General features: G+C 51.2%; 1 protein-coding gene across 2 annotated transcripts in view; it reads left to right on the top strand.

Annotated features, from left to right (window-relative positions):
- COL15A1 (collagen type XV alpha 1 chain) overlaps positions 1–20,248 on the top strand; it is a 106,326-nt gene that overhangs the window by 41,917 nt on the left and 44,161 nt on the right. For both annotated transcript variants that reach the window (XM_027105384.1, XM_027105386.1), the window contains 10 exons: positions 658–805; positions 3,996–4,105; positions 6,785–6,940; positions 8,157–8,309; positions 10,166–10,309; positions 10,826–10,966; positions 14,928–14,978; positions 16,151–16,237; positions 17,404–17,529; positions 18,388–18,450. In XM_027105384.1, coding sequence (XP_026961185.1) covers positions 658–805; positions 3,996–4,105; positions 6,785–6,940; positions 8,157–8,309; positions 10,166–10,309; positions 10,826–10,966; positions 14,928–14,978; positions 16,151–16,237; positions 17,404–17,529; positions 18,388–18,450 — 1,179 coding nt within the window. The remainder of the gene's footprint in view (positions 1–657; positions 806–3,995; positions 4,106–6,784; positions 6,941–8,156; positions 8,310–10,165; positions 10,310–10,825; positions 10,967–14,927; positions 14,979–16,150; positions 16,238–17,403; positions 17,530–18,387; positions 18,451–20,248) is intronic.

Below are 20,248 nucleotides of genomic sequence, written 5' to 3'. Positions count from 1 at the left end.
GCCCTGGGTCACAGGAGCTGCTCCCCGATCCTGGGTCTGGGGATGACCTTTGCTGCCCTTTATCAGGATTTCTGCCTAGCTCTCTGAACTGCTCTGTTTCCAACTGTTGGGGTTTTTGGTTTGTTTGCTTTTTCCTAGTTGGTAAAGGTGGTGAAGACATTGACTGGCTTTGGAAAAGTTACACAGAAGCTGAAGTTTCCTAGAAAGGAAACCATACCCATCTTTTTTTTCATAGGTATACAGGGCCAGTGTACCTCTGGGATTGGATTTATACAGCTTTTATTGAGCACAGCCTCCTTCCTCCCTCCCTCCCTCCCTCCCTCCCTCCCTCCCTCCCTTTAACGCATCTTTACTGAGCACCTCCTCTGTGCTGGCCTGGGATGCAGGGATCACAGGGATATGGTCTCTGTGCTCAAAGAGCTTCAGCCAAGAGTATCAGAGTCTTGCTGTAAACTGAACAAAATTTAATTACCCTAACATACACCTTTTTTAGGGCCTGGGTGGCCCAGTGATCGCCCAGGTGCACAATAGGCAGGTCTAGGTTTTCTTCTGGGTTTATTCAGCTTTTGTGGAGATACTGTTTTCTCCAGTGATACTCACTGCTGTCTTTTCTGCTCTCCTGCTAAGTAAATCCTTTGGGTCTCATTTCCCCTGCAGTCTAGAGAAGCAAGAGTTGGCCCCATCAACACACCTCCAATCCTGTCTTCTCCCTCTGAGGATGCAGAGCTTTCCGGTGAACCTGTACCTGAGGGGCCCCAGGAAACCACCAACATGAGCGCCGTCCCGCACAGCAGCCCCAAGCAAGGCAAGTCCCCGATGCACCTTCATACGCAGTGGGTTTTGTTGAGTGACGACTGGGCGATGTATGTGATAGAGAGCATCTCACTTGAGCTTCCCCTCAACCCCCTGAGGAAGGGACTATAATCACCCTCATTTCCCAAACAAGATGGGGAAATCGAGTCACAGAGAGGTTATGTCACCCAGCCGAGGCTCCACGGCTCCTAAATGGCAAAGCCGGTGTTTAATCTTGGATGCCAGAACTTTTAACCCCCAGACTCCACCCCTCCAGAAGGGCCTGGGGTGTGAAAAGCTTGTGATAATTGTGGCTGCTTATTAAATACCTACTGTGTGCCAAGTGTTTACATACTTTCCCTCCAATCCTGACAACATGTCTACTAGTCGCTAGTATTAGCTAGGATTTTACAGATGGAAAAACTGATGCTTGGAAAGGTGAGTGATGTGCCCACAGTCACACAGCTAGTGAGTGGTGGGACTGAGCCAGCGCCCAGGCCTGACTCCAGAATCCCTACTCTTTCCGGCCTTGGCCACAAACTCACCGACTCTCTGAGGATCAGGCCATCTAAACTCCTGTTGGCACATGTGGGAAACTAACTGATGGCCAAAGAGGGGCAGACACCCAGGAGGTCATTGGCAGGCCCTGGGGGCAGTGCTGGCCTCCTGACTACCCATCCAGGGCTCTCACCCCTGCCCAGCCATACAGAGGAGCCCTGGCAGAAGCAATTGCACAGGATCTGACGGGATCCCCCAGGCAGCAGCATGGCCGGAGATCGGCCTGCATTTTCTGCCCTTTATCAGAGGGGTAACCATTCAAACTGAAGTTACAGCCAACGCCAGAGCACTGAGATTTAGGTACAAGGTCAAAAACAACCCAGACTGCCCACATTCACATGTACAGCCCTGGAATTGGTGACACAGAAAATTTAATGACCCAGAGACATGATCATGGTGTACTCCACAAGAAAAGCAGCTTTCAAAACTGTATGTGTGCTGTGACCCTAAATTTGAATATATGTTATTTATATCTATTTATATATAACCATGTAGAGCACTGTGTGTGTGTGTGTGTGTGTGTGTGTGTGTGTGTTAGAATAATACACAACAGAATGCTGTGAGTGGTCATCTCTGGTGGTAGGTTGTAGGTGGCTTTTATTTTCTCTTGTACTTCGGTATTTTGTCTTCTACAATCCTATGCATCATTATTCCTTTTACTTCTGCCCTCAGTAAATGAATATTATTTTAACAACTAAACTTGGGAAGTCTGTCTGTGAGAGAAGGTATATAGTACTGAATAGAAAACAATTGTATAATAATTTAATAAAGTTACAATACCAGCAAGGAGGCAGGGTGTAGCCGTGGAAAGACCGCTGGATGAGACCCTTTGGACAAAAACCCTGCTCAGACACCTCTTTGCTGTCGGGCGTGGGCAAGTTGCTCAGCATTTCCAAGCTTTGGATTCCTCCGGCGTCCACTGCGAGCATTCACAACCCCTGCCTCCCGGCTGGATGAGAGGACTGAATGCTGTGGCTGCGGGTGTGGAAGTGGTTTGTGAATGGCACATGCTGCTCTCCTGGGGGGAATTAGGATCTCAGAGAGAGGGGCTAGGAGGGGGCAGAGGCTGCAGGGCCAGGAGACGAGGGCCTCCCCTAGACTGAGGGGTGAGTGCATAGGAGGCGGGACCCAGACTAAGCACAGCTTGCCTGTTCCCCGGCATGTGCCAGATTACTTCTGTGGCAGACAGAAGGCCAAGCAGAAACAGCAGAGCTGGCTAGAGATCCTCATTCTTGTTGAGCAGACAGCTCAGTGAGGAGGAAGGGGTTGAACCCCGAGCCCTGTCCCTGGCTAGGGAAAGCCTCCCAGGAGTTTTATCCCAAGGGTCCCTGACACCATCTTGGCGTAGGACCTTGGTCCCCCCCCCCCAAAACTCGGTCCTCCAAGGGGTGGGGACTCAGAGGCCTGGGGTCCCTCTGCCTGCTAGCACAGCACCCCCTGGTGATCAGATCAGGGAGGACGAGAGAGCAGTGAGAGACTGACCACTGCTGGGCATTCAGTCTTTTAAGTGCATGTGGGCACAAGGTCCCTTGAATAGTTCATCACCTCCCCCTCGACAGTGTCCTTACCATGGGACGTGCATGAGCACAGTGTGTGTAGAAAGGGCTGGCTTCAGGCCCCTCGCAGCCTCTTATGTGGGACCTTGTTCCTTCTCTGCAAAACGGGGTTAATAATCACAAGGTGCTAGTGTGCAGATCAGAGCAGGACACACACCGTGGGGTGACAGTGGGGATACTGAAAACGTAGGATTCCTGCCTTGGTTCTGCCCACCTGCTGCGAGGTGGTATGGAGGTGCTTGTGGGTAGGACAGATGGGCCAGCCGGAGACTTCCAGGAGGCAGTGCGTGGGATGTGCTTAGCCTGCAGCCCAGCCTGTAACAGGCAGGCATTCATGTTAGTATAATGTCTTTTTCTTTGCTTTAGGACTCCATTTGTTTTTTTAAATTGCCAAAGAAATATGTGCTTGTGGTAACAGTTCAATCAATGCCGAGTTGTATGAATCAAAAAAATAGTTTCCTCTGATGTCCTCTGGAAGAAACCAATACTGTTAAGTGCTGTGGTTTAGCCTAGTATGTGTGGTTTATCTGCATACACATATATACATAATTATCTATATATTTTATATGTTATATATAATAATTAATATATTAATTATATAATGATAATATATATAATGATAATAAAACGTGTATTCTCATATATAGTTTTTCTTCCTTTTACAAATGTAGAACCACACTGACAATGAACATTTATCCCTTGCTAACTATATGTCAGGCACTGTCCTCAGTGCCTTTCTTGCATTAGTTTAATTAATCCTTGTAACACATAATCCTCAAAATGACCCTAGGAGATAGGAATTATGATCCCCTCTTTATAGGCAAGGAACCTGAGCCACAGGGTAAATGCCTTGCCACAGGTCACACTCCTAGTAAGCGGCAAAGCAGTGTTCTCACCCTATAGTTGGTGCCAGAGCCTGTGATCGAAACCACCACGTAATACTGCCTTTCGTTGTCCGATTTTCTGCAACATTTTTTCCCTCTTAATCCTGTATTATGGACATCTTTTCAAGTCATAGGTGAAGAGAGACCACATTCTTTTTCATTTGCAAAATGCAGTTATTAAGTGCAAAATGCCTGCTTCCTGTAGGGTCTGGTGAGATCCTGAATGACACACTGGAGACAGTTGATACTGTGGATGGTTCCCCCATTACTGACACTGGCTCGGGGGATGGGGCCTCCCTTCATGTCACTGAAGAGGTAAGTGAATGGTAAATTTCGTCTGAGTCAGTAGTACATTTGCTTGCTTATTTCAGACTTGATGGTGACTTGTCTTGGGCACCATAGAGAGTCACAAGGGTTTTAATTGAATATCAGGGAGACTGCCTCCCTCCTGCTGGTACAGAGAAGGTGGGAGTCCCAGGGCCCCAGAGTCTCCCCAGGGATGCACCAGGACAGGGGAGGAGAGGCAGGTCCTCAAACCTGCCGGGAGATGCATGCTGGGTTCTCAATCCCTCTTGTTGTGAAGATGCACAGCCTCTTCTGCCCTTTGAGCCCCTTCAAGAGAGAATGAGATTAATTGCAGGTGTGTTTGCTCTATTGCTTGGTAATTGGCTTTTACATTTGCAAAGCCAGTTGTTTCAATGCTGGACACAGGGAGGGTGCCAAATTAAAGCAAATTATGTTTCTCACCTGTGGCCTCTGCTAAAAACCTTGTGTCAGCTCATTCTTTCCCCTATCCTGGGGTGAAAACTCAAGACACTTCTCTCCTCTTCCAGTTACTATCTGGTAACAACCTATTTTCACAGGTATTTCCAAAATCCCTGCAGCATAATATCAAAAATTCAATAAAAATACAAATATAACCAGGAGCCAGGCAGGGAAGGAAGCATGGTTAGGGATATTTCCTCTCTGTTTTCTTACTTCTTTCTCCTCCCTCTCATCACTCCCCCCCGACCTGAAAGTCTGGCCCACCTGGAGAAAACGACACAGTTTTTTTGTTTTTTTTTTTTGCGGTACGTGGGCCTCTCACTGTTGTGGCCTCTCCCGTTGCAGAGCACAGGCTCCGGACGCTCAGGCTGAGCGGCCATGGCTCACGGGCCCAGCCGCTCCGCGGCATGTGGGATCTTCCCGGACCGGGGCACGAACCCGTGTCCCCTGCATCGGCAGGCGGACTCTCAACCACTGCGCCACCAGGGAAGCCCCACGACGTAGTTTTATGTGGCTGGTCAGACAGTGATCTGGGCCTTTTGTGGGGAAGATATCTGGCTGCTGGAACATTCTCTCACGGGGGCTTTTGTGATTCCTTACAGGTCCTCCTGCAGGGAATCTAGGACCCAAGTCCATTTTTGGCCTTTTAACTTCCGCCTGGGCTTCCACCCTGTGCTGGTCACCCTGATCCTCTAGGGGGCCCTTTGGGTGGGAGTCCGTCTCCAGATGGCTTTAGCTGGCTCCCTTTGGAAGGGTCATATCAGTCATTCACTAGGAAAACAACTGCAGAGCAGATATCTCTGCCTCTCTCTCTTGACTCAGTCTGGATGGCTCCCTGCTTTTGCCTTTGGTAGTTCCCTAGAGGGAATCAAACCCCAGTCCCTTTGCCTCCCAAAGTCCAAACACTACATACCCAGCTCACCAAATGGTTTGTGGTGGGGGCCAGTGGGGAGCCACAGCACACAGAAAATTGTCTCCAAAGGAATTCTTACAAAAGTCTCTAAGCACTCAACCCCTAAATGAATTCTTTACCTTTTCTTACATAGCCGAAGGCAGGTGGTGGGCGAATGCTGATAGAACTGATTCCATTTCATTCTCTTTGCCTGTCCCATGTAAGTCGTCTGGATCCTTTTTTTAGAACACGGAGTTTACCTGAGGCTTATGGAATTGTACTTTGGGGCTTTAGCTGACATTGAGTCAGAAAAAAAAATCTCATTTTAAAATCCTATGATACCATCTTTTCTCTGTTTTGGGGGGACAGTAATTCTGTAAGGATTTGATGTTATATGGAAAAATGGTTCTGTAGACCAGTAAGTTTGGGGAATGATCCACTCTGTATTCTTCTCACAGAGAAGGCTCTGAGAAGTCCTTCAGCAAAGAAATATGTCTAACTCTGATCAGCCTAGTGTTTTTAGTATCCAAAAGAACTACATTTTTGGGGGGTTCCCTGGTGGCCTAGTGGTTGGGATTCCAGGCTTTCACTGCCGGGGCCAGGGTTCAATCCCTGGTCGATCCCGCAAGCCATGAGGTGTGGCTGAAAAACAAAAAAAAAAAACCCAAAGAACTACTTTTTGCAGCAAAACGAAGCAAAACCCCACCCAAATTTTTTTAAAAAACAAACCTTTGTGAAACAGATAAAACAGTCGGTTTGGTGACATCAACAGCCAAAGCTGCTCTCTGTTGCCATTTCCTGCATCTGCTGTGTAACCTTCAGAGAATCTGCCTGTGAATTTCCCGCAGAAACTGAGTCACAGGGAAAGAGGGGGGGTGTCCAGTCTGGAGAAGGCTGAGGAGGGCGGGGTTGCTGCCTGCGTACCTCTGAAGCACCATCATGGACGAAGACACTTGCCCTGTTCTTATGGCTCCTGGATGCGCACGTAGGGGAGGTCACAGGGAGGAAGACAGGTCTAGATTGAAGTGTCTGGCGCTATAGCAGGAGGCGTAGCTATATGTGTCTCAGGAGGCACTGATCTCCCAGTCACTGGTGTGGCAAACAGATGCTTGGAATCACATGGGAGACACATGTGCCTTGCAGTCTCTCCTGCCACAGGGATTGTGGGACTGTTGTGGAGCTGGGGTAACATCACAGATAACAAAGTGCCTTGAGGAAAGAAGCTACAGAAATGCAAGCGGCCGGAGGACACAGGCAGTCAGGCTTCTCCAGCCACAGCCACCTTGATCGGGGGCATGGGCAAGTGACGGGGTCCCTAGTGATGCCTTTGTTCCCAGGGTCCACATATGGAAGAAGGTTTGGCAGCAACAGCAGCAGCTGGGGAGGCCGAGGTGTCCATCAGCACTGCCAGGGAAGCAGAGGCCGGCAGTGTGCCCACCGAGGGACTGACCCTCTCCATGTCCACCGAGCACCCTGGGGAAGGGGTCACTCTGGTAATTAGCTCAGAGCACATGCTCCGCTTCACTTGCTTCTGGAGTTTGGTTGCGGCTCGGGTGGGAGCAGTCACTGGCCTTCCTCACCTCTTTGCAAAGGACAGAGTGACATCCTTGTGGGGCCGAGTCCCAGTAGACACTGATTTGGAGGCCGAGGCCTCTGTTGACTCATTCAGCAGGTGTTTGTGGAGTGCTGTGCTGGGCTCCAGGTGAATAGGATAGACCCAGCTCCTGGGAACAGAGAGGGAAGAGGGACAATAGAGGCACAGGGGAGCATCAAAAGGGGCCCAGAGCCCAGACTCGGGGGACCAGGAAGCCTTCCTGGGGAAAGGAGGCTGAAGGCGAGACCAGGGGGATGCTTAGAAGTGATGGGGTGAGACGTGTGTTTGGGAGGTGAGCCAGAAGGAGCAGAGGCCTGGAGGCATCAACAGGAGCACACACAGACCTAAACAAGCGCAGCATGGCTGTGGGGCCCGGCGTGAGCAATGGGGAGGGGAAATGTGGCTAGAGAAGCCTCTGAGACCGTGGACGCCGTGAGACGGAGCCTGAGTGTCCAGCAGAAATGGGAAGTCACTGAAGGGTGTTTTTTTTTTTTTCCAGATTTTATACATGCTCTTTAATTTCAGCTTCCAGTAAAGCATGAGTGACCTTAAACTCAATTATTTGATCTTAGCTCATTTTCCTTTAAATAATATATAACTTTTATTTATTTTTGCTCTCATTTTTACTTATTTATTAAAAAATATTTTTTGCTCTCATTTTTACTTATTTATTTAAAAATTTTTTTATTGGAGTATAGTTGCTTTACAATGTTGTGTTAGTTTCTGCTGTATATACAGAAGTCAGAGTGAATTAAGTCAGAAAGAGAAAAGCAAATATCGTATATCAATGCAATATGTGGGATGAAGGGTATTAAAGCAGGAAGTGATGTAGTCACAGTAGGATCTTAGAAAGACTGGGGGAAGCAAGCCTTGGGGGGAGGGTGGTGGGTTTGGAGGCTGTGTCTAGGTCTGGGTCAGGGGTGGTGTTTTCTTGCTCTGGGAGTGGCCAACGATGTCACCTCCTGCCAAGAGTCCCAGTGAGTAAAGGCCTGGGAAGCATCTATTGGACCTGTCACCACAATGATCAGTAACCTCGGGGAGGGCAGTTTTAGCTTCCCCTGGCCACAGCGCAGCGGATCAGTGATGGGGCCCCTTTGTGACGTCTTCCTATTCAGGGTCCAGATAACGAAGAAGGTTCAGCAGCGACAGCAGCAGGGGAGGCCGAGGTGCCCGTCAGCAGTGCCGGGGAAGCAGAGGCCAGCAGTGTGCCCACCGGGGGACTGACCCTCTCCATGCCCACTCAGGACCCTGGGGAAGGGCTCACTTTGGTAAGGAGTATAACGTGCTGGAAAGTTGAGGTCACAGCTGGGAGCGGATCCTGGCCTTCTCAGGGGGCCGGTCTCCATTCTGTTCAGCAAATCCAGAAGAACCTGAATGGGGAGGGGACACCTCTCTGACCAAATACTCCCTCAGAGGTGGAGTCTTCCAGTGCCTGGTGAGTGTACTGTGGGCCCTGGAGGCGTGGGGACAGAGCAGGCTGATGCAGGGCTCGGGAGCCGGGGTGGAGGAGTGCTGGGTGTGAGTGGAGGAGGTGATGGCAGGCACCGCCATGCCCGTTTCTGGGTGCAAGCACAGGTTCTCAGAGCTCAGTGGAGGGTCCAGGTGCAGGCAGGCCCTGGCGGGGTCCAAGGGCATGGCCAGGCCTTCTCAGCCCTCTCCTCAGGCCTCACGGAGACACTGCTCCCAACTCCTGAAGACAGGATGCAAGTATCCTAGGACAGACTCAACAGATTCAAACCTAGACTCCTGTCTCCACTCCTTTTGTGTTCCCATCTCAGATGATGGAACCATCATCCCCCAGCTGCCTAATCCAGAATTCTCTTCCCTCTTCCTTACTTCCACGTCTGTCACATGTCAAGTCTTTTTGATTTTTCTACCCCAGCACATCACAGATCTGCCTCCTTCTACCCTTCTCCAACGCCAGCCCCCTGTACCGAGACACCACATCCCCAGCCCGGGCAATGGTTAAGGCCCTTCCTGGCCTCCTCCATCCTCTCTGCCCCCGGCTCCTCCTGGTGGGGGCAGCCCTCTGTGGACCATTGTCCTCACTGCAGACCCCGCTCCCGCACCTGGCCTCCAAGGCTTGCAGGGTCTGGCCTCGCCAGCCTCTAGGTCCACATCTTGGGCCACTGTCCCTGCTCTTGGTGCTCCAGCCTCACTGGCCTTTCAGTTTCTTGAGCATACCTATTTCCTTCTTGCCTTAGAATCTTCCCACACCCTCCCCTCTCTGCCTGGAACCTTTTCCTTCTCCTTCTTCCCTCCTTTAATTCCTGCTTATCCTTTAGAGTTCAGCTCAAACACCGCTTCATCAGGGAGGTGCCTCCCAGGCTGTGAAGTCTCCCCATTAGACACATTCACAGTACCCCAAACGACTCCTCGGAAGGCCTCATCACAACTGGCTCCCTTCCAGGCTGGAGGCTCTGTGAGGCCAGGGATCACATACGTCTTGCTCACTGATCTGTCTTCATCCCGGCTGATGCTGGGGACTCAGTAGATGTTTGCTGAGTGAGTGAAACGAGGGGCTTGTCAGGCCATCACATGTCAACACTGGCCTTTGAGATCATTCCACACATTCACTCCCAGCCCTTCACCTCTGGTCTAATGTCCAGACAAGGAAACCTTACAGTGGGGAAGGTGTGCCCTGGCCAGGTGACGGGGCTCCCAAGGCCACTTGGCAGTTACATGGATTATTGTAATTAACAAATCGTCACCACCACCTTCTCCTGCTTCTTCTTCCTCTTCTCTTCTCTACTCCTTCATCTCTCTTCCCTCCCTCCTTACCTTTCCTTCTTCTTTAAAGGCAAATCCCTTGTCACAGGCTGAGAAAACTAGGGTTCAGGTCCCAGTTCTACCAAGTCTTTACTCAACAGAAACTAGAACTTAACTAGCAGAGCTGTCTGGAGACAGAAGGGCTTCCTGCGGAGGTAGGGAGTGCCAGTTCCTGAGGATGCGCAGGTTTGGGCCAAAGCACGTGGCAGAGGTGTGCTGGAGGGTACTCCGGGGCAGGGAGGGGACGACCTGAGAGGTATGTGATGGCCTCAGCAGGTTCCTCCCCATAATCACACACCCACCAACCAGGGGTGTGGATGAAGTGTCACGATCCCTTATGCCAATTTCATTTCAGGGTCCAATCAGTGAAGAAAGCTTAACAATAGCTACAGCAAAAGTGCCCCTCAGCACTTTTGCGGAAGAGGAGGCCAGCGGGTTCCCCACTGATGGCCTGGTTCCCCTCACACCCACAGCGGCCCCCAAGCAAGTAGTCACTTCCGTAAGTGTCTCCTAGCATCCTCTCTGGCTCACAGTGGGGAGAGAGGTCAGGGTCACGAGACAGGAGCTGTTGCCGGCCTTCCCAGAGCCAAGTGCACAGGCAGCTTCGTTAGAGCATTTATCTGGGTCGGCACCAACCGGAGGGAGGCAGGATGTAACTGAAGGAGCAGAGCAGAGGGGGTCAGGGGAGCAGGCTTTGTCCTGACCCTCTACCCCCATCTTTGTCCAAGGAGAACTTTCTCGGAATGTGGTCCAAAGTTAGACAGCATTGCTGGGGTGAGAGGCAGTAAGCACCATGACTGGGGAGGGGGTTTAGAGGAGATGCATGTTTCAGAAGGGGATTATGAGTCTGTGCTTCTGTGAGTGTGTTGGGTGTAATGACAGTTGTAGGTAGGGAAGTGCTTTGAAATTGGGCTAGTGCCACTGAAAGGAAAGTCAACGAAACTCCCCAGCAGCAGTGTGCACATTGCATCATGGGTGAGGTGACTTGATTCATCGTGTTGGTTTGGCTTCTCAGGGTCCTGGTGATGAAGACTTAGCAGCAGCCACAACAGAGCAGTCCCTTCCCACGGCTGGGGCAGAAGAGTTGGGTGGCGCTCTCCCTGAGGGGCCCCCGCTTCCCATACCCACAGTAGCTCCTGAAAGAGGAGTCCCTCCGGTAAGTGAAGATTTCACTTTGCGTAGAGGCATGAAGATTTGACTTGGCTGGTCTTACAGAGGAGAAAACGAAAGACCAGAGGCATGGGAAGGGCCTGCTCCTGGCTTTCCTAGAGGGAGGTTTTCATTTTGGTTCGCACAATGCGGAATTTGGGCTTTTGAGGGTCCTCCAACCTAGGAACGCACAAGGAAGCTGCAGTTTGTGGAGAAGAAGAAGCAAGAGGTAAAAACCTAGGGCACCTGGCTTTGTGTCCCAAATTGCCCACTTCTTTAATTGGAATGAGAGCTTTCTAACAGGCAGAGCTGCCTGAAGATACAAAGGCCTATCTCAAGTGTCATTAGATTCCATCCTGGAGGTGGGGAAGCTTGTAAGACGTGGCAGGGACTGTAGAGGAAATAGAAGCATCAGAGGTGTGTTTGTGTGTGGGGGGGAGGGGGCAGAGGGTCACCTTCAGGTCCTTTCCAACACGAGTTTTTGGGTTGCAACTGTACGACCTCACGCAAATCCCTTTCTTTGGGCTTCAGTTTCCTCATCTGTAGAAGAGGGTGGCTGTGAGGTCAAGTCAGAATGCAGGTCAGGGAATGTTCGGAAAGTTCTATGCACAGGTGTGAGGTTGTCACCACTTAAGGGCTGTGACTTTGTCTTTTAGAAGTGGGAAACCCAGAGCTGGTCCTCAGCATGGGCTTGTGTGAACTGGGGAATTAAATTGCCATTTAAGTGTCTCTCTCTCTCTCTCTCTCTCTCTCTCTCTCTCTCTCTCTCTCTCTATATATATATATATATATATATATATATATTTTTTTTTTTTTTTTGCGATACGCGGGCCTCTCACTGTTGTGGCCTCTCCCGTTGCGGAGCACAGGCTTCGGACGTGCAGGCTCAGCGGCCATGGCTCACGGGCCCAGCCGCTCTGCGGCATGTGGGATCTTCCCGGACCGGGGCACGAACCCGTGTCCCCTGCATCGGCAGGCGGACTCCCAACCACTGCACTACCAGGGAAGCCCTAAGTGTCAATATTTTTAAAGGAAAGAATTCGATTGGTGACCAGCTTGGGCCTGCCAGTTCCCCGAGCAACACTTGGTCACACATGCTTTCAGAGCCTTGACTCAAGTTACAGACATGTGGTCCCTTGGCCACAGTGCTCCAGGGCTGACCTGGGATGGGAGGGCTGTGGGACAGGACACCCGAGAGCTGGCTGTGAATCCTGAATGCCCACGGCTGCAGCGCCCGGCGGTCATTAAGCACTGCTTGGTCTCTTTATTTTTTATTCATTCACTCATTGATGTTCTCCCTGACTCAGTGCATAGCAACTCAGGGCCCTCAGTCCATACACTTGGAGATTGAGATGAATATGACCTCGTCCCTGTCCCCAAGGAACTCACAGTCAAGGGGCTGGAAATAAGCCTTTTGTACTGACATTTATTAAGCACTCTGGGTTCCAACTTGATCTGATTCTATGCACACCACCGCTCTCTGGTACAAGGAGAATCGTCTCCATTTTCCAGGTGAGGGGAGTGAGACTTAGGTAAAGGAACCTGCCTGCTGTGGCACACCCTTAAGAGCAGGGCTGGGATTTGAACGCAGGCGTGCTGGCCTGCAGAGCTCATGCCCTAGAGCATCCCCGAGAGTGTGGTATGGTGGAGAGGTCCCAGAATGGGAGCCGGGAGGCTGAGGTTCTGACTTGTGGTGAGTCTTGGTGTTGCTGTCTATAAAAAGAGGAAGCGAGCGAGAGCTCTGGTTTTTAACCTTTTCTTCATCTTAGAGACACCTGGGAAGCTTAGGCCGCTGCAGGTGTCCGAGTTCACTGCCAGACCAGTTGAGGAGCCCCTGGTGCTGGGGCTCATGCTCCCAGGAGACTCTACCGGGCAACAAACATGGAAGCCACCAGGCTGGCTGTGATGCCTGTGGCCCTGGGCTCGCTAAACAGCCCCCCTGCTCCTCTGCTTCTCACCCCAAGGGACACACAAAACACCAAGACTGCATCTCGCCACGGTGATGCCACATCAGGTGCAGCAGCACTGGCTGGCGATGCACCTTCACGTAGAGCCAGTTTTCCTTTTTCTTTTTCTAAAACTTTTTATTATGGAAACTCTAAAAATTCACAAAAGGACTTAGAATAGTATAATAACCCCCCCACATACACATCACTCAGCAACATTACGCGAGTCGTGCTTTATCTGTTCCACCTCCTACAGCCATCTTTTTGGAGTGGAGGGAAGGGGAAGACTGGGGTATTTTAAAGCAAATCCCAAACACTGTATCATTTAACTCATAAACGTGTTAATGTGCATTGTTAATAGGTTGATCTGGGACCTTTTTTTCCCCTTGGCCACAGTGTCATCCATCAGTGGTAATAATGGATGTCATTATCTATCTAACAGAATTGACAGTGGTTCCTTCATATTATCTAATACCCTAGTTATTTAAAAATGCCTTTTTGCACTTAGTTTGAATCTGCATCCAAACAAGGTCTGCTTTGTGTTTGGTTGATGTGTCTCTTAAGTCTCTTTTGGTCTATGATTGCTTCCCACCTACTTTGTTCTTTTTGCCATTGATTTATTGGGAAACCTGGTTCAGTTGTCCTTGGATCCTTTATATTTTGTGCTTTCAGAAGCTGGCACTTGGTGAGGGCCTGGTGAGACCAGCTATGCTGGTGACAGTGTCAGTGGTTTACTACTGCTGAGAAGTTCTTGATCAACACATATCAACACCATAAAACTGCATATTGTTGACCCAGACACTTCTGTTCTAGGAATCAATCCTAAAGGAGATAGATAGTCTGTTGTGTAAAAAGGCTTTGTGTACATGGATGTTAATCTCAGTATTGTCCATAATGGAAAAAAACTAGACACAGTTTAACTAGCCAACAATAGGGGAGTTAACTGAATTAAAGGATGTTCAAATAATGGAACATTATGCAGCTATTAAAATTATACTTATTAGGAGTATTTAATGATGGAGGAAAATACTTACCATATAATGCTAAGTGGAAAAAAAGCTGGTTATGAACTTCAGTATACTGACTGGGCTGACCCTGGAGGAGTCCTAGCCTAGTGGGACCAACACACGCACAACTGAGCTTCAAGTCAGGTGGTCCTACGGTGGTCTTAACTATTTAAAAATAGACACATGCAAAAACCCTGGAAGGAAATACCTTCCCTAAATATCGGCAGTTGTGGCCTTAAAGTAGTAGAACTGTGAGGGTTGGTAGGTTCCTAATACATGGTGGTTTTTCCATCAAGGGGGCTTCTGACTTTTCCAATGAGATGTTTAAAAAAATTTTTTTTTAATTTTTCTTTTTTGGCCTCTCCATGTTTGCAGGGGTCTTAGTTCCCCGACCAGGGATTGAACCCGGGCCACGGCAGCGGAAGCACAGAGTCCCAACCACTGTACCGCCAGGGAATTCCCATCCAATGAGATTTTTAAAAAGCTCCAAGAAGAGAGAGAGAGGGAGAGAGGTGTGGGGAGAAAGGTGAAAGAGAGAGATGAACATGCAGGATTTCATCATGGCACATAAGTAATGAAGATAGATCACCCTAAGTGCCTGTGTCAGGAATTTGTGATGAATTGAAATGGGTGCCCCAATTCCTGAGCAGACAGTTTAATAACACAGTAGGGACAGTCATGGGAGTACCCACTCTGGAATATCTTTTGGATCATTTTGAATCTCAGAGTCACCGAAGGCAGTGGGTGAGAGGGGCATTCATGTCTGGCTCTGCCACACCCCTCTCTCTGTTTATTCATGTATAAAATGGGGATTGTAGAACCTTCTCTCTGGGATGTGGTGAGGATTAAATGAATGAATACATGGAAAACTTTACCTGGCACATAGTACACGCTCAACAAATTAGGTATATAGAACTCCTGCATAAGCCTCCTCTTGAAATAAGCACAGTTTCTGGAGAGAGGAGGGGAGTGGGAAGGGGTGTCCAGTGTTCCACTGACATCTTGTTCTCTTTAGGGTGAAGCTGGGGAGGGGCTTCCTGACCCCCTTGGACCTGCTGGACCCACGGTGAGATTCCCACCCGGGGTTGTCACATGCACAGTGTGCAGGGGATGGGGATGCACAAAACAGCCACAGGCGGATCCTTCCTGTCTGCCCCCAAGTGCCCTCCAGTCAGAGCTCAGTTCTCTTTCCTGTAGCAGGACTCTCTCAGAGAGTCCAGGAGCAGAAACTATTTACATCCCATTTATATCCTGTGCCCTGAAAGACCCCCAGGTCCCTCAAACTAAGCACATCCCAAACTGCACTTGTCACCATGCTCCCAGGCCTGCTCTCCCCACAGGGTTCCCCTGCTCTGGGAATGGTACCCCATCTTCCTGATCATGAAGAGAGAAGCCAGGAAACATCCTCGAGTGCCCCCCCTCAATTCAGTCAGTCCCGAAGCCCCCGAGTCTAGCTGTGCAGCACCTCCTCATCCCTTGGATGCTGGCAACAGCCTCCGTCTCCTCACCTTTATGTCATCACCCCCGTTCTCCCACCTACATGCCCACACTGCCACAACCTGCCTAGACTCAGCTCTAACCCCTAACCCAGCTCTTCCTTATTTGATGATTGAATTAGGCCTTGCCTGGTTCCCATCTTCAGGAACTGAGTACCAGAAAGGTGTTTTGGAAGTTTCCTTTTGTTCTTTGGAGGAATTTGATGGTATTCAACAAGTACATAATGAGTGCCTTCTCAGTGTCAGATCTCATGCTGGACACTGGGCACCCAGAGGTATCTCAGGATTGGGCCGACCCTGGAGGAGTCCTAGCGTAGTGGGACCAACACACGCACAGCTGAGCTTCAAGTCAGGTGGTCCTACTGCCAGATCCAGACCCTCGCAGTGGCTGGTGGGAACACAGAGTAGGAGAGGTGAATTCTCTCTGAAAATGGGGTTGGGCAGGGCTCCATGGAGAAGGTGACCATGGAACTGGGCCTTGAAGGATGAGTAGGGATTTGAAAGGCAGCAGAAGAGGCTGTGAAAGAGTGTCCTGTGTTTGAGGACTGGCTGTGTGTTGGCCGCACAGCAGGGAGGGGGAGAGGGAGGAGGGCAGCTGTAGAGGGGACCGGGAGAAAAAGCCAGAAGGAAAGTTGGCAGCAGCAGTTATAGGGCCACAGAATGTGGGAAAACTTTCAGTGACACAGCTGTCCTTGGAGAGGAGCAGGTGAAACCAAGCCGTGGGAACTTTTTCTCTGTACAGGTGGGAGTGGAGGCTGAGGGCTCCAGCCTGGGCTGGGGCGTGGACGTCGGCTCTGGTGACCCAGTGCCCAGCGAGGAGCTGTTAAGAGTAAGTGTGAAGGGTTAAACAGCCTAGTGTCGGGGGCAGCCTTCACGAGGATCCAGGAGGGAGGGACAACAGGGGCCGATAGCAGATGAAAGCAGGTTGCCACCGTTGATAACTCTTGCGGCTGATGGTGGGCTCCTGGGACTCACTATCCTTTCCCCTCTATATTTGTATGTTTGGCATTTCCGTCTTCCATCAGTTTTAAGTGAGTCTGAGCCTTAGTTTATAGTCAGGAGCCCCACTCGGCCACTTGCCTCCTTCCCCCGGCAGCCTTCTCCAGCAGGCTCTTTCACAGCAGGTATGCCCATGACCTTCACCTCTACCACCTGGCTCTGCCCCCCACCCCCTTACCCATTACAGAGACCTGCTGGCCTCTTCTCTAGATAGCATTTCACACTTTGGCTTCCAGACCCTTCTCAAAATCCTTCCTACCCTGAGGCGGCCCCCTCCCTGCGTCTCCAGACCACTCATTCTGCCTCTTTGGCGCCTCTTGCTCTCCCAGCCTCTTGCCCAAGGCTGGGCCCCCACTGGTCCCTCTAGATTTCCCCCGGGAGCACCTCTCTTCTCAGCTGCATCTCACGCCTCTGTCCACAGGGCCCCAACCTCATCTCCATCCCTTCCTCTGAGCCCTTGTGCTGAATCCCCACCTAGAAGGCTCCACTGGGCTGCCCTTCTGCTCGCTCATCATGACAGGGCTGGAAGGGTTCAGGACTCACTGGATGAGTGGAGCGGGACCCAGCTGGGACTTCCAAGCTGGTGGCATCAGCCAACCCAGCCCGAGGCTAAAGAGACTAGTACACTGCAGGGATGTTTTTAATAAGGGTTAACAATAGGCAGTTTTGGACTAACCTCTCAGGCAATCAGAAAACTAAATTAGAGCAACTCTGAGAATTCCAACAAATTATATTTTTATTATGTACATACATCTGGGGAGAAAACATGATATAATGTGCTTAAAAAGACCTGGATTCACATCCCAGCTCTTCTCCTAATTAGCTGTGTGTGTGAGCTCTTGGGCAAGTCACATCATGTCACTAAGCCTCAGTTTCCCCATCTTCTAAGTAGGAATACCAGTCTCTACTTGTAGAGTTGTTTTCAGAAATGGAGTGAATGGAACATATATATTTGTCCCCTCCTGCACTGTTTCTTAACAAGGTGTCTATTTTTAGGGTCCTCCAGGTCCCCCAGGCCCACCTGGGTTACCTGGGATTCCAGGAAAACCAGGAACTGATGTTTTCATGGGACCCCCTGGATCCCCTGGAGAAGATGGACCTGCTGGTGAACCTGGTCCCCCGGTAAGCTGCTGAAGCCATTGCCCCCACCCCCGTGCCTATGGGGCTTCCTTTAGCCAGGGAGGGGGTACAGACTGCAGACCCCAGCGCTAAGGCTTACGACAGGGAGCGAGGAACTAGCTAGCGTTTGTAAACAAATTCCTCCTCGGCTGAAACATTACTAAGACTCATAAGAAGCAGCAGCCAGGCTTCCCTGGTGGCTCAGCGGTTAAGAATCCGCCTGCCAATGCAGGAGACACGGGTTCGAGCCCTGGTCCGGGAAGATCCCACATGCGGCAGAGCAGCTAAGCCCGTGTGCCACAACTACTGAGCCCGTGCTCCACAACAAGAGAAGCCACCGCAATGAGAAGCCCGTGCACCGCAGCGAAGAGTAGCCCCTGCTTGTCGCAACTAGGGAAAGCCCGCGAGCAGCAGTGAAGACCCAGCACAGCCAAAAATAAATAAATAAAATTTATTTTTTAAAAAAAGCAGCAGCCAAGAAAAACATCACCCTGCACATTGTTCCGCTGCTTTATCTTAGTGTAGGAAATGCAGGCTCCCGTAGAATCTCAGAATCGTAGAGCACCAGTGCTGGGCCCGGGGTGGGAGGCCCCCAGAAACTACCTCGTCCAGCCCTGCCACCGACTCCCCACAGAAGAGAAAATGCAACCCAGAGAGTGAAGGACCCTCGTCCACAGATGCAGAGCCGGCCGTGGCTGAACTGGGGCCAGGACAGGTGTTCTGCTATGGGCTGACACAAGGCTTTGGACCCACTGGCCTCACCCACTTGGTCTTCCCAGCCCTGGCCTCCTTTTCCAAAGAGGGTTCATATTTGATTCTTCTCAGAGATGTTGTGGGCTGATTATCCTTGATGTTCCTCAGGGCCCTGAGGGAAAGCCTGGACTTGATGGAGCCTCTGGCCTTCCTGGAATGAAAGGGGAGAAGGTACGGAGAAGAGGGGGGCGGGCTCCAACACGGGGAATCACCAGGCCCAGCCTGCCTCTCTGACGTCTAAGCCTGACCTTGCCTGATCCCATCCTGGTCCGCGCTGCTGGATGTCTCCCCATCCCGGAGCTCTTTATGCCCAAACCTGCACTCAGCGTCTTCCCCTGCCCACTACTGCATGTCCCCAGCTTCCGTGAATGGCACTGCCATCCACGAGTCCAGCCCCCTGGACTCGAAAGCAGAGTCTTCTCTAACTCCTCCCTCCTCTCCCTTTCCTACCATGAACCATCTGTTGCCAAGACTGGCCAATCTGATGTCCACCTCTCTTTCCGCCCTGACATGACGTTCATCTCTCCTCGCCTGCAGTGTGGCATCAGGCTCCTCGCTGGTGCCCCCTTCTCTCCACCCACAATCCAGCCTCCAGCTACCTGCCCAGTCCATCTTCCTAGAGCAGGCTCTCACCACGCACTGCCCTCTCCACTGAGAAAGCGCCAGCAACCCCCCCGTTGCCTGCAGGACAGAGCCCTCACTACGTGCAGACCTTCAAGGCCCTTCCCGGCCTACCTTTCCAGCTCCACCTCCCGCCGCTTCCTTACACACCTGGCCTCGAGGCCAGCCAGCCAGCACTACTGAAAGGCTCTGGGCTTGCACAGCCTCCTGGCCCTGGCCTGTGGTTTCCTCTCTGGCCTGTCCTTTCCCTTTCCTCATTCTCAGAAGTTCCCAGTCCAGGGAAGCTCTCCTGGACTCTGTGAGCAGAAAGTACCCCTCCTTCCTCTGCTTCCCATTAGCACAGTACTGATTCTGCGGGACCCCTCCAGCCAGGGTCACTGAAGCTGTTGGCTTACCAGTCTGCTCCCAAGCCCAGCCTTACAAGCAGGGTGTGAGCGCTGTCTGTGTATCCTTAGAACCTAGCCCAGGCTTCTGTGAGCAGTTTGATGCATGAATGAAACTTCTTCAGGCGCCCTTTTTGCCCTCCATTCCTGAGTCTCACACGCCCTCAGTCTCGCTCTTCTCTGTAAGCCCCTATAGTCTTCGGTTAAGGTTAAGCCACGTGGTGCTGTGGGGCGGGGTTCCTGCCCCTGCTGCGCTCCCATGTTCCGCAAATGGGGGCAATAAAGATAAGGTGAGCTTCCTTCTAGAGATGTAGTCGTGAGCTTCACTGGGGTTCAGAGGAGGGAGGGGCCTCCCCTCTGGGGTGGGGACTGGAGGCCTTCTGTGTACCCAACCTGGACGGAGTTTTGGAAAGTGCTGACTCCCTAGACACTGTCCTTGTCACTGAATTTCCAGTTTCCGTCAGCTCTCAGGAGTATTTTTATTGAAACAGTAACTTGATTTTCATGAAAAGCTCATTTCTCAGAAAAAGAAGAAACAATTGTCGAGCTTTATAGAACTCATTTTACACATACTGTTTCATAAGAAATTAAATTTTGCAGGAAACATCACAAGACTTACTCTCATCTTCCTTGTTCTTCTTACCAGCTTCCCTGCCCCCGACACTCCCCCCACACCCCGCCCCACCCCCCCCTCACACCCCTCCCCACACACCTCTCCCCCACACACCCCTCCCCACGCAGCCCCCTCCCCACACCCCCCTCCCCACAGACCCCTCCTCACAGACCCCTCCCCATACACACCCCTCCCACACACACCCCTCCCAACACACCCCTCCCCACACACCCCTCCCCCCACACACCCTCCCCACAAACCCCTCCCCACACACCCCTCCCCATACACACCCCTCCCCACACACACCCCTCCCCACACACCCCCCTCCCCACACACCCCTCCTGCACACCCC

This window comes from Aethalodelphis obliquidens, unplaced genomic scaffold (assembly GCF_003676395.1).
Source record: "Aethalodelphis obliquidens isolate GAN/ISIS:26980383/991018 unplaced genomic scaffold, ASM367639v1 scaffold7, whole genome shotgun sequence".
Lineage (NCBI taxonomy): Eukaryota > Metazoa > Chordata > Mammalia > Artiodactyla > Delphinidae > Aethalodelphis > Aethalodelphis obliquidens.
The sequence above is the reverse complement of the archived record's forward strand: the minus strand, read 5'-3'. Positions and strand labels throughout refer to the sequence as shown.